The 14,324-nt window shown below is 48.0% G+C and overlaps 1 protein-coding gene across 1 annotated transcript in view; it reads left to right on the top strand.

Moving 5' to 3' along the window:
- CSMD1 (CUB and Sushi multiple domains 1) overlaps positions 1–14,324 on the top strand; it is a 3,932,590-nt gene that overhangs the window by 2,094,574 nt on the left and 1,823,692 nt on the right. Inside the window, exon 16 of the mRNA XM_086925641.1 lies at positions 7,196–7,334. Within this exon, the coding sequence (XP_086781767.1) occupies positions 7,196–7,334 (139 nt within the window). The remainder of the gene's footprint in view (positions 1–7,195; positions 7,335–14,324) is intronic.

The following is a 14,324-nucleotide window of genomic DNA, read 5'->3' as shown; positions in this document are numbered from 1 at the left end:
GAGGGGACAGGTAATGTTTTATCTTCCTCAAGATGTTTATTATGCCCCAGCATGTGGAGATAGTCCTGTTTACTTGCTGACCCATACCCAGAGTAGGGTCAATCATGACTCCTAAGTTCCTGGCCAGGGCAATGGGTGTCGGACACACGCCCAGGGATGAAGGCCACCATTCCGCCGACCAAATGTCCTCCTTTCCTCCGAACCCCAGAATTTCTGTCTTCTCGCCATTAAGCTTCAATGAATTTCAGATCATCCATTGAGCAACTGCCTCCATACAGTGTCTAAAATTGGAGGCAGTCGAGATGACAGGTTGGGTGAGAGACATCAATATCTGCGTGTCGTCGGCATAGGAGACTACCTCCATCCCATAAGATCTAATGAGCCTGGCAAGTGGGGTCACATAGATGTTGAAAAGGGTCGGCAGGGTGACAGGGTATCAAACGCAGCCGTGAGATCTAGCAGGATGAGGAGGGTGGTCTGGCCCTTATCCACTCTAGTGCGGATGTTGTCAAGCACAATGGTAAGGGCCGACTCCGTACTATGCTCTCTCCAAAATCCATGCTGCGAGTGATCTAAAAGGCCAGAAGTTTCCAGAAAGGCTGCAAGATGCTGGTTGACATGGGTTTCCAGCATCTTTGCAGGGGCTGGGAGCAGCGAAATGGGAAGAAAGTTTTTGAGAACCCCCGGGTCTAATGTGGGCTTTTTTAACAGTGGTTTGACCACCGCTCTTTTCCATTGTAAGGGAAAGGTCCCCTCCCTCGTTGCCCTGTTCATGATCTCTAATAACAGAGGCAGGAGAGTCTCCTTACATTGTTTAAGGAGTTTCAAGGGGCAAGGGTCTAGGGGAGACCCAAACCTAGTCTTGAGCAGGAGGACTTCAAGTTCCTGGAGGGAAAGAGGTGGAAAGCTGAACAAACACCCTAAAAGCACCTCCTCGGATGATGTTAACGGAGGGACAGGTAAGCACGGAGAGGTAGATAGTGCCAACCTCTGAAGCTCTAAAGCCGAATATATATCCACAATTTTAGATTGAAAGAATTGTGCAACATCATTGCAGAGCTGCTGTGAACTGACAACAGGGTCTGGCACCTTCAATGATGTGAGCGTGTTTACGATCTTGAACAGCTCTTTCGGCGAGGAGAGTGAGGTGGTAAGAGAGGTAAAATACTCTTGTTTAGTCCTTATCACCTCCGTCTTGTAATTCCTTAGGAGGGTTTTGTGACTATCCCTATCTCGCAAGTCCCAACTAGTCCTACAGAGACGTTCCTGTCTTCGTACTCCCTGCCTAAGAAGTCTTAATGATTCCGAGAACCACGGTGCCGATGGACTTTTCCTCGCAGAGTAGCGCAGTGAGCTGGGGCAAGGTCGTCAATAGCTATTTTGATGGCACTATCCATCCTCTCTACTGCAGAACCTACGTCCTCCTCTGAGGAGATCGCCTGACTGGGCAATCTGGGGGCGAGCATGTCATTGGTAATGATTTTGAGGTTACGCCTCAATTCCATTTTACTTGGCTCATTCCCCTTACTATTAACAGTGGCGTTCATTAATTCTATAGGGATTGCATAGTGGTCCGACCAAGAGAGAGGGATTGGAGTCTCGATGGTCAGCCGGGGGTCATTCGAAAAGACCCCATCCAGCGTATGGCCCGCCTGATGGGTGGGACCATTGACTAGCTGTTTCATCCCACAGCCAGAGAAAATATCCAGTAGGAATAGAGTTTCATTTGACTCCAAATTTTCCAAACGGAAATTCAGGTCCCCTAGAACAGTAAAGTGCTCATAGCCAAAATGTGGCTGTAAAATGTTGAGCATGTGATGGCCAAAATCTGTTCTGGTCCCGGGAGGTCTATAAATGAGAAAGCCCATAAACGGAACTACATATGATCCGTTAATGGAAAACTGAAGGGCCTGGAAGGCGTCTTGAGGTTCAGAAAGTGGGATAATATGGCAGGAAAAGCAGTCTCTGTAAAGGATGCCCAGCCCCTCCCCCGCAATACGTCCCACTCTGTCCTCCCTCACCAGCGTATAACCTTCTGGTATTGCCTCAACCAAATCAGGTCCAGAGGAGTCCTTGGCCCAGGTTTCCGTGATGAAGACCCAGGCGGGTTTTCTGGCCAATACGAAATCCTTGAATGCGAGATTGTTCTTGATCAGTGACCTCGCATTTACGAGAAACCCCTTATCGCTCCTCATAGTAGTTCCTGATTTAGCGCTCGGTCCTACAGATGTGGCGACCGAAGCAGGAGCCGGCACCATAGAAGTAGGCCGAAAACAGTGACAGCCGGCGGAGGTCAGTAGCGACTCCGGGGCGTTCCTATGATGGCAAGGCAGCTTAGAAGGCTTAAGAGTGATCAGGTCCTGCCAGGAATAACTGATCCCTGTGTACTCACCATCGGTATGTCCAGTCTCCCAGCCATCCAGCCCGTCCTTAGTGCGGACGGGCGCAGACGGGCTGGACTCTGGCGTGACTCCGGGGTTACTGCGGCACACACTCGCCGCGCGTACACGCTGTGCGCCTGCATGTTGATCCTATATAGGGCTCTAGCGAGTCAGCCTGACTGCTAGAGCGCTACCTGGACTGGCGTCCTGTCAGCGTCCCCTACCTACCCCCAAGATGGCGCCGATGTTCCCAGAAAGCGCGAAACGTGCTAGGAAGGACCCGCTGAAGCCGCGGTGAAAGGCACAATTATGGTGCAAGTAAGTGACAGTGAATTTAAAAGCAGGGGAAATGTTTTAAATGAAATTAAATAAAGAGACAAAAACGGGGTATTTTTAAAATATCACAGAGCGCCTAAGTGCCACAGCGCAGCGCGCAGCAAAGGAAACCCTTAACAGGCAGACCCACCTTCAACTGCCCCTTAAGTACGTTTTTGTTCTGGATGCCTCTAGCCAGTCAGCCTGACTGCTAGAGCGCTACCTGGAATTGGCATCCTGTCAGCGTCCCCTACCTACCCGCAAGATGGCGCCGATGTTCCCAGAAAGTGCGAAACGCGCTAGGAAGGACCCGCTGAAGCTGCGGTGAAGGGCACAATTATGGTGCAAGTAAGTGACAGGGAATTTAAAAGCAGGGGAAATGTTTTAAATGAAATTAAATAAAGAGACAAAAACGGGGTATTTTTAAAATATCACACAGCGCCTAAGTGCCACAGCGCAGCGCGCAGCAAAGGAAAGCCTTAACAGGCAGACCCACCTTCAACTGCCCCTTAAGTACGTTTTTGTTCTGGGTGCCTCTAGCCAGTCAGCCTGACTGCTAGAGCGCTACCTGGACTGGCGTCCTGTCAGCGTCCCCTACCTACCCCCAAGATGGCGCCGATGTTCCCAGAAAGCGCGAAACGCGCTAGGAAGGACCCGCTGAAGCCTCGGTGAAGGGCATAATTATGGTGCAAGTAAGTGACAGTGAATTTAAAAGCAGGGGAAATGTTTTAAATGAAATTAAATAAAGAGACAAAAACGGGGTATTTTTAAAATATCACACAGCGCCTAAGTGCCACAGCGCAGCGCGCAGCAAAGGAAAGCCTTAACAGGCAGACCCACCTTCAACTGCCCCTTAAGTACGTTTTTGTTCTGGATGCCTCTAGCCAGTCAGCCTGACTGCTAGAGCGCTACCTGGACTGGCGTCCTGTCAGGGTCCCCTACCTACCCCCAAGATGGCGCCGATGTTCCCAGAAAGCGTGAAACGCGCTAGGAAGGACCCGCTGAAGCCACGGTGAAGGGCACAATTATGGTGCAAGTAAGTGACAGTGAATTTAAAAGCAGGGGAAATGTTTTAAATGAAATTAAATAAAGAGACAAAAACGGGGTATTTTTAAAATATCACACAGCGCCTAAGTGCCACAGCGCAGCGCGCAGCAAAGGAAAGCCTTAACAGGCAGACCCACCTTCAACTGCCCCTTAAGTACGTTTTTGTTCTGGGTGCCTCTAGCCAGTCAGCCTGACTGCTAGAGCGCTACCTGGACTGGCGTCCTGTCAGCGTCCCCTACCTACCCCCAAGATGGCGCCGATGTTCCCAGAAAGCGCGAAACGCGCTAGGAAGGACCCGCTGAAGCCTCGGTGAAGGGCATAATTATGGTGCAAGTAAGTGACAGTGAATTTAAAAGCAGGGGAAATGTTTTAAATGAAATTAAATAAAGAGACAAAAACGGGGTATTTTTAAAATATCACACAGCGCCTAAGTGCCACAGCGCAGCGCGCAGCAAAGGAAAGCCTTAACAGGCAGACCCACCTTCAACTGCCCCTTAAGTACGTTTTTGTTCTGGATGCCTCTAGCCAGTCAGCCTGACTGCTAGAGCGCTACCTGGACTGGCGTCCTGTCAGGGTCCCCTACCTACCCCCAAGATGGCGCCGATGTTCCCAGAAAGCGTGAAACGCGCTAGGAAGGACCCGCTGAAGCCACGGTGAAGGGCACAATTATGGTGCAAGTAAGTGACAGTGAATTTAAAAGCAGGGGAAATGTTTTAAATGAAATTAAATAAAGAGACAAAAACGGGGTATTTTTAAAATATCACACAGCGCCTAAGTGCCACAGCGCAGCGCGCAGCAAAGGAAAGCCTTAACAGGCAGACCCACCTTCAACTGCCCCTTAAGTACGTTTTTGTTCTGGATGCCTCTAGCCAGTCAGCCTGACTGCTAGAGCGCTACCTGGACTGGCGTCCTGTCAGCGTCCCCTACCTACCCCCAAGATGGCGCCGATGTTCCCAGAAAGCGCGAAACGCGCTAGGAAGGACCCGCTGAAGCCTCGGTGAAGGGCATAATTATGGTGCAAGTAAGTGACAGTGAATTTAAAAGCAGGGGAAATGTTTTAAATGAAATTAAATAAAGAGACAAAAACGGGGTATTTTTAAAATATCACACAGCGCCTAAGTGCCACAGCGCAGCGCGCAGCAAAGGAAAGCCTTAACAGGCAGACCCACCTTCAACTGCCCCTTAAGTACGTTTTTGTTCTGGATGCCTCTAGCCAGTCAGCCTGACTGCTAGAGCGCTACCTGGACTGGCGTCCTGTCAGGGTCCCCTACCTACCCCCAAGATGGCGCCGATGTTCCCAGAAAGCGTGAAACGCGCTAGGAAGGACCCGCTGAAGCCACGGTGAAGGGCACAATTATGGTGCAAGTAAGTGACAGTGAATTTAAAAGCAGGGGAAATGTTTTAAATGAAATTAAATAAAGAGACAAAAACGGGGTATTTTTAAAATATCACACAGCGCCTAAGTGCCACAGCGCAGCGCGCAGCAAAGGAAAGCCTTAACAGGCAGACCCACCTTCAACTGCCCCTTAAGTACGTTTTTGTTCTGGATGCCTCTAGCCAGTCAGCCTGACTGCTAGAGCGCTACCTGGACTGGCGTCCTGTCAGCGTCCCCTACCTACCCCCAAGATGGCGCCGATGTTCCCAGAAAGCGTGAAACGCGCTAGGAAGGACCCGCTGAAGCCACGGTGAAGGGCACAATTATGGTGCAAGTAAGTGACAGTGAATTTAAAAGCAGGGGAAATGTTTTAAATGAAATTAAATAAAGAGACAAAAACGGGGTATTTTTAAAATATCACACAGCGCCTAAGTGCCACAGCGCAGCGCGCAGCAAAGGAAAGCCTTAACAGACTGCAAGGAGAAATGCAGGGTATCAGCTTCAGAATCAATATCTCTCAGCTTTGGTGCTTCATCTTCAGAACCAGCCCATCGCCACCATTGCATGGAGAAAATTGATGCATCACCTTGACTGCGGGATCAACAAGGACGCATTGTTTGGCTGCACCATATTCAATGCTTCAACCAGGATTAAGGTATTGTGTGCAGCAGACCTTGTGTGGCTTCTGTATCCAACCTGCTCTCCATTGCAGTTGGCCTGAACTCTTGACCTTGCCCTTGTCCAGTTCGACCAGATAACTCACAGAGTCACTCTTTGCTTCTGAGCGCTAGCAACACTTGTATTCACTTTTCATTCTTATCTCGGCTTCTACATTTTGGATTTTTGTGATTTTGGTTGTTTCATTTATAAAATTATAATCTATTTTTCTAAACTAGTGTGGAGTATTTGTGTGGTGTTTTTAATGTGTTACTGGTTGAGGTGTTGCACAAATGCTTTGCACCTTACCTCTTAGGTAAGCCTGCCTGCCTGCTCTGTGCCACTCTACCAGGTAATTTATGGTGCTTAGCTGACTTACCCTGACTAGGATTGTGGTTCCTGCATGGATATGACGGATATCTCTGCCACCCAGAAACCCAATTTTTTCACCAGGCGGAACACAGAGCTAAGATAACTAAGGGTCTCCCTTCTTTCAGAGAGAGGGGTCTGTTCTGGGCATGTTTGTGTGTATTTTGTTTATGTGTGCCTGTGTGCATGTACGTAAGTGTACATATTTATGTGTGTGTCTGGCATTTCCTTCCTCAATTACAGCAATGCGTCCTGCAAGCTATGCATGGTGCCAAATGCCACAAAAAGTATTTGTTGCTCTCCGTCATACAGGGTTCATCTATGGCACAATTGTGCCTATTCGTGGTATAATAATCCTCAACTTTTACATTTTTTTGGATTCACAGTCAAAATGTGCCGTACTGACGACCATCATTGACATATAATGAGTTTGACTGACCTAAATTTGGCGATCCCTAATATAATGGTGTCTTCCCTGGCATAATAATGCACATGGGTGACATTATATGGGCATCTAAACCATTATCACGTTCAGCCTTTGCACGATAATGGCCATTGACTAATGGTGGAAAGTAGTGACATATCACAGGTATCTTTGGTCTTAGGTTGATCATCTATGGCATGTGACTGACAAGCAAATAAAAAAATCAATTGGTATTCAATCTTCCAATGAATGCTCTGTGTTACATGTACAGGAATGCTGCTTTGTGAGTAGAGAAACATAGCAATATGTTGGCATAAATCATTTAAGATATTTTTTTTCTTGGGTATTTGTTGCCGACCTATTATATTGGACCGTTTGAAAGCATTATAAGATCACATGATTCATATTCTGAAAACTTCGGCCAATTACGTCATCATTTTGATCTAAGTTTGATATGCAATTTAGATGCCCATTATATATTGTAGATAAAACAGCTAAAATCACAGTGTGCTGCATATAGGGTTATTACCCTGCAAAATTAAGGTAGCAACTAAAATAACGAAACAAGACACATGTACTTATATCGAGTACTGATCCAATAATGAATCATCTAAATTTATTTTCCAGCTCCGTGTGGTAGTCATTTGACCGCAGCAAGTGGAATTATTTTACCGCCAGGATGGCCAGGATACTACAAGGATTCCCTGAATTGTGAATGGGTTATTGAAGCAAGACCTGGACATTCTGTTAAGATCATCTTTGACAGGTGATTATGAAATCAGTTTTTCAGTATAAGGTATTGTTTTTCCGCATTCACTTCAATGCAAATGTTATGTCACTGCAAGCAACCACACAAGGCCCATGTTACATAAGTTGTGCTACATTCACAAACCGCCAGCAAACGATGTCTGTGAACCCCCCGGTTCTGCTCATCATTGCAAAAGGAGGAATACAATCCTACGAGGTTATTTTGAATTTCCAACTGAAGGTTCTCTAAATGTACATAGAATTGAGGTTTCCCTCATGTGGCTGGGGAATTTTGCATGCAAATGTGTATTTATTCTTGACCTAGTACAGTATGTTCAAGTAGGATAGGAGGGTGCAATTGATGCCTTGTTTTCTGAATATCAACATAAATCCTTTATGCAGGCTGTGGTTATACTGAAAACCAGCCACGGATACTTCCCTCCAGCAACACTGAATTTCCCTTTGTTGATGATTAACAGAAATATTTTAATTGCTTAATGTAAAACTAAATATTGCTGTTAATTTGTGTATTTGTGGCCATTTGTAGCATACTCAGAAGTGGCCACAAGACTCAAAAATTGCACACCATGCTCAATATCTGCCCTTCACCTCTTAAGTTATATCCGACACTGAGAACTGCCTAGGCCACTCCTAGACATATTTGAGATAAGCAATTTTTAATGGACGTTTGCCACTACCTGGCAGGTGCAAGAAATACATGTGCATAAACTCAATTTAGCTGTACAAATATTGTAATGGGGCGGGAGATCTATTCCGCTCTCCTTGTGGAATTTGCAGAAATGTTTCCACTCTGCGTTACTTTCTAACACAGAGTTACAAACTATTGAGCGCCAACCACCACATGGTGGAGTTGTTTGTGCTCAGGGCTCGAAAACGATAATTTGGCGTGCGAGAGTAGGTATTCCCTAGCACCTTTTTCAGTTACTAAGAGGGCAGCTGGTGATATTTCTCTAATGCAGGAGGTCAAGACAATTTGCGGTGAGACAGCTGCCACTCTACTAAAAAATCTACTCAAGCAGGACCACAATCAACTCTAGAAGCTGTGCCCCCTGGCCTGCCTCGTTGTGCCATTAACACTGAACAAGCTCACTTCACTAAATCACAGTGTGAGCAGTGCAACGTGCTTATTTCCACCCTGTCGCTCCACAGAGTGAAACTCCATGAGTTTCGCCCATGCCTAAACATTGTGTAATGACCAGTTAACCAAAATGTTAGAGTAAAGTTGGACCTGCACCTGTGAAATCTATGTAACACATTCTAAATCATAAGCATGTTCGAATCATTATTGTCCTTTCATGTGGATGGTTTAAACTATGGTCAAAGGCCCCCTGTAACTTTTAACAACAAATAAGTGTTTGTTTAAGTCTGGGCACCAGGAACCGAAACTCCTGTGGTGTTTCTTTTTCCACTGAAGATCTCTATTTTGTCTTTTCCTGGATGGGATAAGAATGTATTTGAGATCTGTTCCACATGCAATTGGGCAAAAAATGTTGATATGTGTCTGCAACCATAGATCTATTACCAGGGTCCTAAAGGGTGCATGCTCAAGAGGGCACCCTCCATGGATGGGCCACTGAGGCTTTCGAGTTTGCATTAAGGAAGAAGCAGGACATTTATGGAATTTCTGTAAATAATCTGTCATTTGCTCTCCCCCGTGGGCTCTAGGCACAGCTCGTGTTTGAGCTGTGGAGAGGTTTCTGTTTGTTGTTGTGGTAGAAACTGTCAGTATTAACGAGTCTATTTGTTAAAGGGAAACTTTACTTTATCAATCTTTATTTCGGCCGGTTTGGCCATCAAAGATATGCAAAAAAAAAACACATATGGAACAATATAAAACCATCGAAAATAGACAGCAAGCACATATTGTACAGTGTAAAATCATTCCACCCTAAGAAATAAATACTACTAGGGTGAAAACAGATAAAAGACCATACATTTAAAATTCTTAATCTTAAAATTAGGTAGAGAACTGCGACTTTAGAATACGGGTGCGAGTATGCCAGACATTTGTAAGAAATTTAGCTAATGCAAACCCCGTTGGTCCCGAGACGTCAGTTTTTAAAATTCTGTACATCGGGAGGTACTCCCTACAACCAAAGTTTCTGATGAGTGGTAAGAGCCAATATTTCCTGGCGGCCTTGTAAGTTGGACAAAACAAGACCACATGTAGGTCACTTTCCTCAGCACAAGTGCAAGCTGGGCATTGCTTGGTAGAGGGCGGTGTTGACCAGGAGCTAGTGTAGGACCGCAGAGGCAGTGTGCCATATCTCCATTGGAGAAATAGCTTCCTGGCCAGCACGGGAGTCATAGCATCCAGAACCCTCTCCAGCCTGTATGAATCCTTGCTTTGCATGAATACAGATGTTAATGACCCCTCACCCTGGCAATCTAAGACCATAGCTAGTTTCTGCTCATGATAAGCATTGGCCAAGACTCTTCGTGGGATCCTCAGTGAATGGATCGGACCATAGGTCGGGGAGCCCCAGTCTCACACAGGACTTTTTTATGTATTTTATCCAGGGAATCTGTAAGGCTTTGGGGTGGGTTAAAAACTCCCTCAGTTCAGCCCTGTAGGTACAAAGTTCTTCACTGCTCCATAACCTTCGCCAGAAGGCTATGGGTCTGAGACCCAGTTCATCTGCTATTGGTCTCAGTCCCAGGTCCATCCTCAAGGGGAGGAGCGGAGTACTAGACGGGAGTGCAACTACCTGTCTAATAAAGTTGTTCTCAGTTATAGACAAACTGTGGGAAGATGTGTGGCCCCACAATTCCGCCCCATACATAATAGCACCCCTGGCCTGTGCCTTGTAAATCTGGATGACCGGCCCCAGTGGTCGATATATGGAACTTTTCATCATCCGAGCAATGCCGCCAGTGGTCTGCACTAGTTTAAGGTTAGCCCTAGTCTGGTGTGTTCCCCAGGACATGGTTTCATTCAACGTTACACCCAGGTATTCAAAGGTGGAGACTCTCTCTAAACGTGATGATCCCAGTAAGGGGTTCGGGCGTGATCTTTGGGTTGGGTTCAAGACCATGAACTTAGTTTTTGTAGCATTGATCTCTAACCCCCTTTCTGTGCAGAAAGCCACAAAAGATTCAAGGATCCTCTGTATCCCCATGGGGGTTTTGGACAGCAGCAGGGTATCAGCTGCAAACATGATTGCAGGCACCCTGCTGCCGTTCAACTTTGGAGCATCGGTGTATTCAGTGCCATTGAGATGGGCGATTACCCCAATGACAAAGAGGCAGAACAGGGTCGGTGCCAATACACAACCCTGCCTAACCCCCCTGTCAACGGGGAATCTGTCCGTTAATTCCCCAAGCTTCCCGCACCTGACCCGGGCATAGTTGTTATGATGCAGTCTCTGTAAAATTATCCGAATGTCCGGGGGGACCCCAATCTCGGCCAGAACACTCCAAAGTTTCCCTCTGGGCACCAGGTCGAAGGCGGCCCTCAGGTCCACAAATATAGTGTATAAGCTGCCACCTTCGAATATCGCTGTCCTCCAATAGATAATGTTCAAACCAAAAACTTGGTCCACTGTAGAGACTCCCTTCCTGAAGCCTGCCTGGTATGGACTAAGGGCGCCCGTCTCCTCCGCCCAGTCCTGAAGGCGATTCAACAGTATCCTACCAAACAGCTTCTGGGGCACGTCAATTAAACTGATTGGTCTGTAATTGGCTGGGAGCAGGGGCGAGCCCTTCTTAAATATAGGAACCACCTCTGTCCCCAGCCAAGTACTTGGGACTTCCATACCGTGCAGGACTGCATTGAACACAGCAGCAAGGTAGGGGGCCCAAACATCGGGCTCCTGCTTGAATAGATCCCCGGGGAGGCCGTCCAATCCTGGCGCCTTTCCAGATGTCAGTCCTGCAATTGCTGCCTTAACCTCCCCCACTGTTATCGAATCCCCGTCATACTCAGCCAATCCATTACCGATGTCAATCGTAGTTTCTCCCAGCTCAGAACTATAAAGCGACTGGAAGTGTGCCTGCCACAGCCCTGCTGCAATATTTGGCTCTATTGCCGAATGGAGGCTCCCCGACCCCCCATTTACTACTCGCCAAAACATTCGGTAGTCTCTTGTTGCGAGGGAACTAGTGAGCTCCTCCCATTGGTTCTCCTTCCATTCAATTTTAGCGTGGGCAACTAGTTTTTTATATGCCCGTCTACTTTCTCGTAGCTTCTCTCCGCCTATTCCCTCCTTAATGCTTCTGAGGAGTTCTCCCTTTGCCTTCCTGCAGGCTGCATTATACCATGAGGATTTGTGTTGCTGCCCCCTCCTCGGATTCTGTACCTTACTAAACAGCTCAGAGGCCGCTCCCTTTATAAGGTCCTCATGTGCCTGATATAATTTATTATGGGAATCTTTATTGCCCACATCATTAGCTAGATCTCCCACTTTTTCCAAAATTGGAATTAGTCCTGCGTAGAGCCTTGGGAGTTTCACTTGGCTCATGGCAAATTTTTCCCACCTGATTCTTCTCCTGTTGTTACCCAGTAGAAGTTCAGGTTTGTTCTCCTCCTTGGTTGATATAAAGGCGTCTAAACCGGGGTGGATGAGATCTAGTTCTAGGGCATTGTGATCGCTATCTAGTCTTTCAGTAACCCTAAAGTCCAGGATAGATGACCAGTTCACTATCTGTACAAGGGCGTAGTCCAAGCGGGACTCTCTTCCCACTCTGTTATACGTGGGTTTGCTTGGTATGTCAGACTTGATACGCCCATTGCAAGCTCTGATTTCATGCTTTAGGGTTAGGGCAGTAATCTGCAGTGCTACAGGTGTCCATGCCTTCGGGGGAGGTGCTACTACAGAAGGTACTTACCACCTGGACTCTTCTTCCATGGGGAATCCCTCTAGAAGACTGGCCAGCGGCTCGAAATGAGAATTTAAATCCCCTCCCACAACATAGGGTGTGTCCCTTGGAATTTCAGATAAATAAGCAGAAAGCTCATCTATGGTGGAAGATTCTCGCGAAACTCCCACTGGCCTAGAATAGGTATTTATCAAGGCAAGTTTCGCTAGGTTCGGCCAGGCCAATAGAACTACTAAAATGTCGTCCGATGGCACCGGTAAGCGTGAAGCCTGACACCCTAGCCATTTGATAATTTTCCTCTTGAGTGAGTGGAAGTTCTCACTTTCACCCATTTCAAGAGGGGGAGCACCCGCCAAAACCACCATAAGGCTATTAGCTTCAGGCGGCAAGTCGGGTCTCCGTGGTCTGGGAGCAGGCTTGTCAGGGAGTAGGGGAGCAATACTAGCATTAGGTAGAACCCCAGAATTTATGCCAGGGGCTGTACCGAGGGAAACTGGGCCTACTGGCTGTAGAGGTAGGGTATTAGAATTGCTAGATGGAATTGAAACTAGGTTGGCCATGAGTGGCTGCAAAAGGGGGACGGCAGCGGTACCCAAAGGAGGTCCCGCGATGATAGGAGGGTTTTGAATGTTAAGGGAAGTTTTAATTGGTGGATTGGACTCGGGGGTTCTGCTCTGTTTGCTGGCTGAGGTTTTCACGCTGCTTATGGTTGCCTCCAAGATGGTAAGTCTGATCTCTACTTTCTTCAGGCTCTCGCTAATGGGCAGCAGGAGTGATCTAAGTAGAAATTCTATATTCCCCAAAGAAGTGACAGGAGGTGGTATATTAGGTGGATTGTCCCCTTGGTCAGTGATGGAAGCAGTGATATTAGTGTTAGTACCCTTGGCAGGAGTAGCATTATGCACATTCGATATAGGCCTATCAGACGTAGATACGGACTTATGTGCTTTTCCAAAGTCGGAATGGGGGATCTTAGTCTTCCCCTGCCCGCCCCTCAACTTCCTTCTACGCTTGTTTGGTGGTGGGCCATGCACCTCTGCCACAACAGTTTGCTTTGGCTTGGTTTTCTTAGTTTTAACTACGGGGGGCGTTTGAGTGACTAAGTCAACAGCCATGCTACTGGAAATTGGGAGTGGAATGACGTCCGAGGTCTGTTCAGTGAATGAGCAAAGGTTGGGAATGCTATCCCGCAGTAATAGGGGGACGCCTTCTTGGGATAATGGATCCTGGGTACCATTACAGGATCCTTCCTCTTGGGAGATAGGATAGGGAATTATGTCACTGAGGGGCCTATTTTTCATATGCTCAATAGAGCGGCGACGCTCCGCCCTGCGCTTCTCCAAAGAGGTTTCCTTTCCCCCATCACCCTTTGCTGATTTGAAATAATTGTCCAGAGTCCCGGTGTTACCTCCTCCCACCTTCACTGGTGTTCCTACTAGGGCCGGTGATGGCATGTCCAAAACCTATATCAAAGTCCAATTGGGATCGAGGAAGTACAGGCGAAAGAGAGTGGGCCCAGCCCAGCCTACTTCAGCCTCTGACGGCCGCAGACGGTCCCGCCCTTGTCCCGGGCTTCTTCCGGCACGCTCCCGCGCAGCGGTGTCCTGATCGTATTAAGAAGGGGAGGGGGAAGGGCGGAGGGCGTGGCCAGCAGGGAGAGCGGACCAGGTGTGGTGAATGGTCAGTGCAGGGACTCCTGGGAAACGGAGTCCCTGCAGCTCAGCTTGCAGCCCTGCCGCAGTTCCTTCAGAGCCTCTCACGCTCCGCTCCAAGTACAGGTGAGCACCCCTTCAGCTGCGATGCGGGACCCGCGAAGAGGGTCCGGCGAGCAGTTTGCAGTCCCAGGGGGGCCGATGGAGGGAAAATGAACAAGAGACAGTCAGCTCCCACGCCAGGCAACAACAGATGTCCACAAGGTCCCACGGAGGTTCTGAACAGCGTTGGTTTTCTCCTCGCAGGGGAGGGGGGCGTGGCCAGCAGGGAGAGCGGACCAGGTGTGGTGAATGGTCAGTGCAGGGACTCCTGGGAAACGGAGTCCCTGCAGCTCAGCTTGCAGCCCTGCCGCAGTTCCTTCAGAGCCCCTCGCGCTCCGCTCCAAGTACAGGTGAGCACCACCTTCAGCTGCGATGCGGGACCCGCGAAGCGGGTCCGGCCAGCAGTTTGCAGTCCC

The sequence above is a fragment of the Lissotriton vulgaris genome, chromosome 6, assembly GCF_964263255.1.
Source record: "Lissotriton vulgaris chromosome 6, aLisVul1.2, whole genome shotgun sequence".
Taxonomy (NCBI): Eukaryota; Metazoa; Chordata; class Amphibia; order Caudata; family Salamandridae; genus Lissotriton; species Lissotriton vulgaris.
This window is presented reverse-complemented; position numbering and strand designations above follow the sequence as displayed.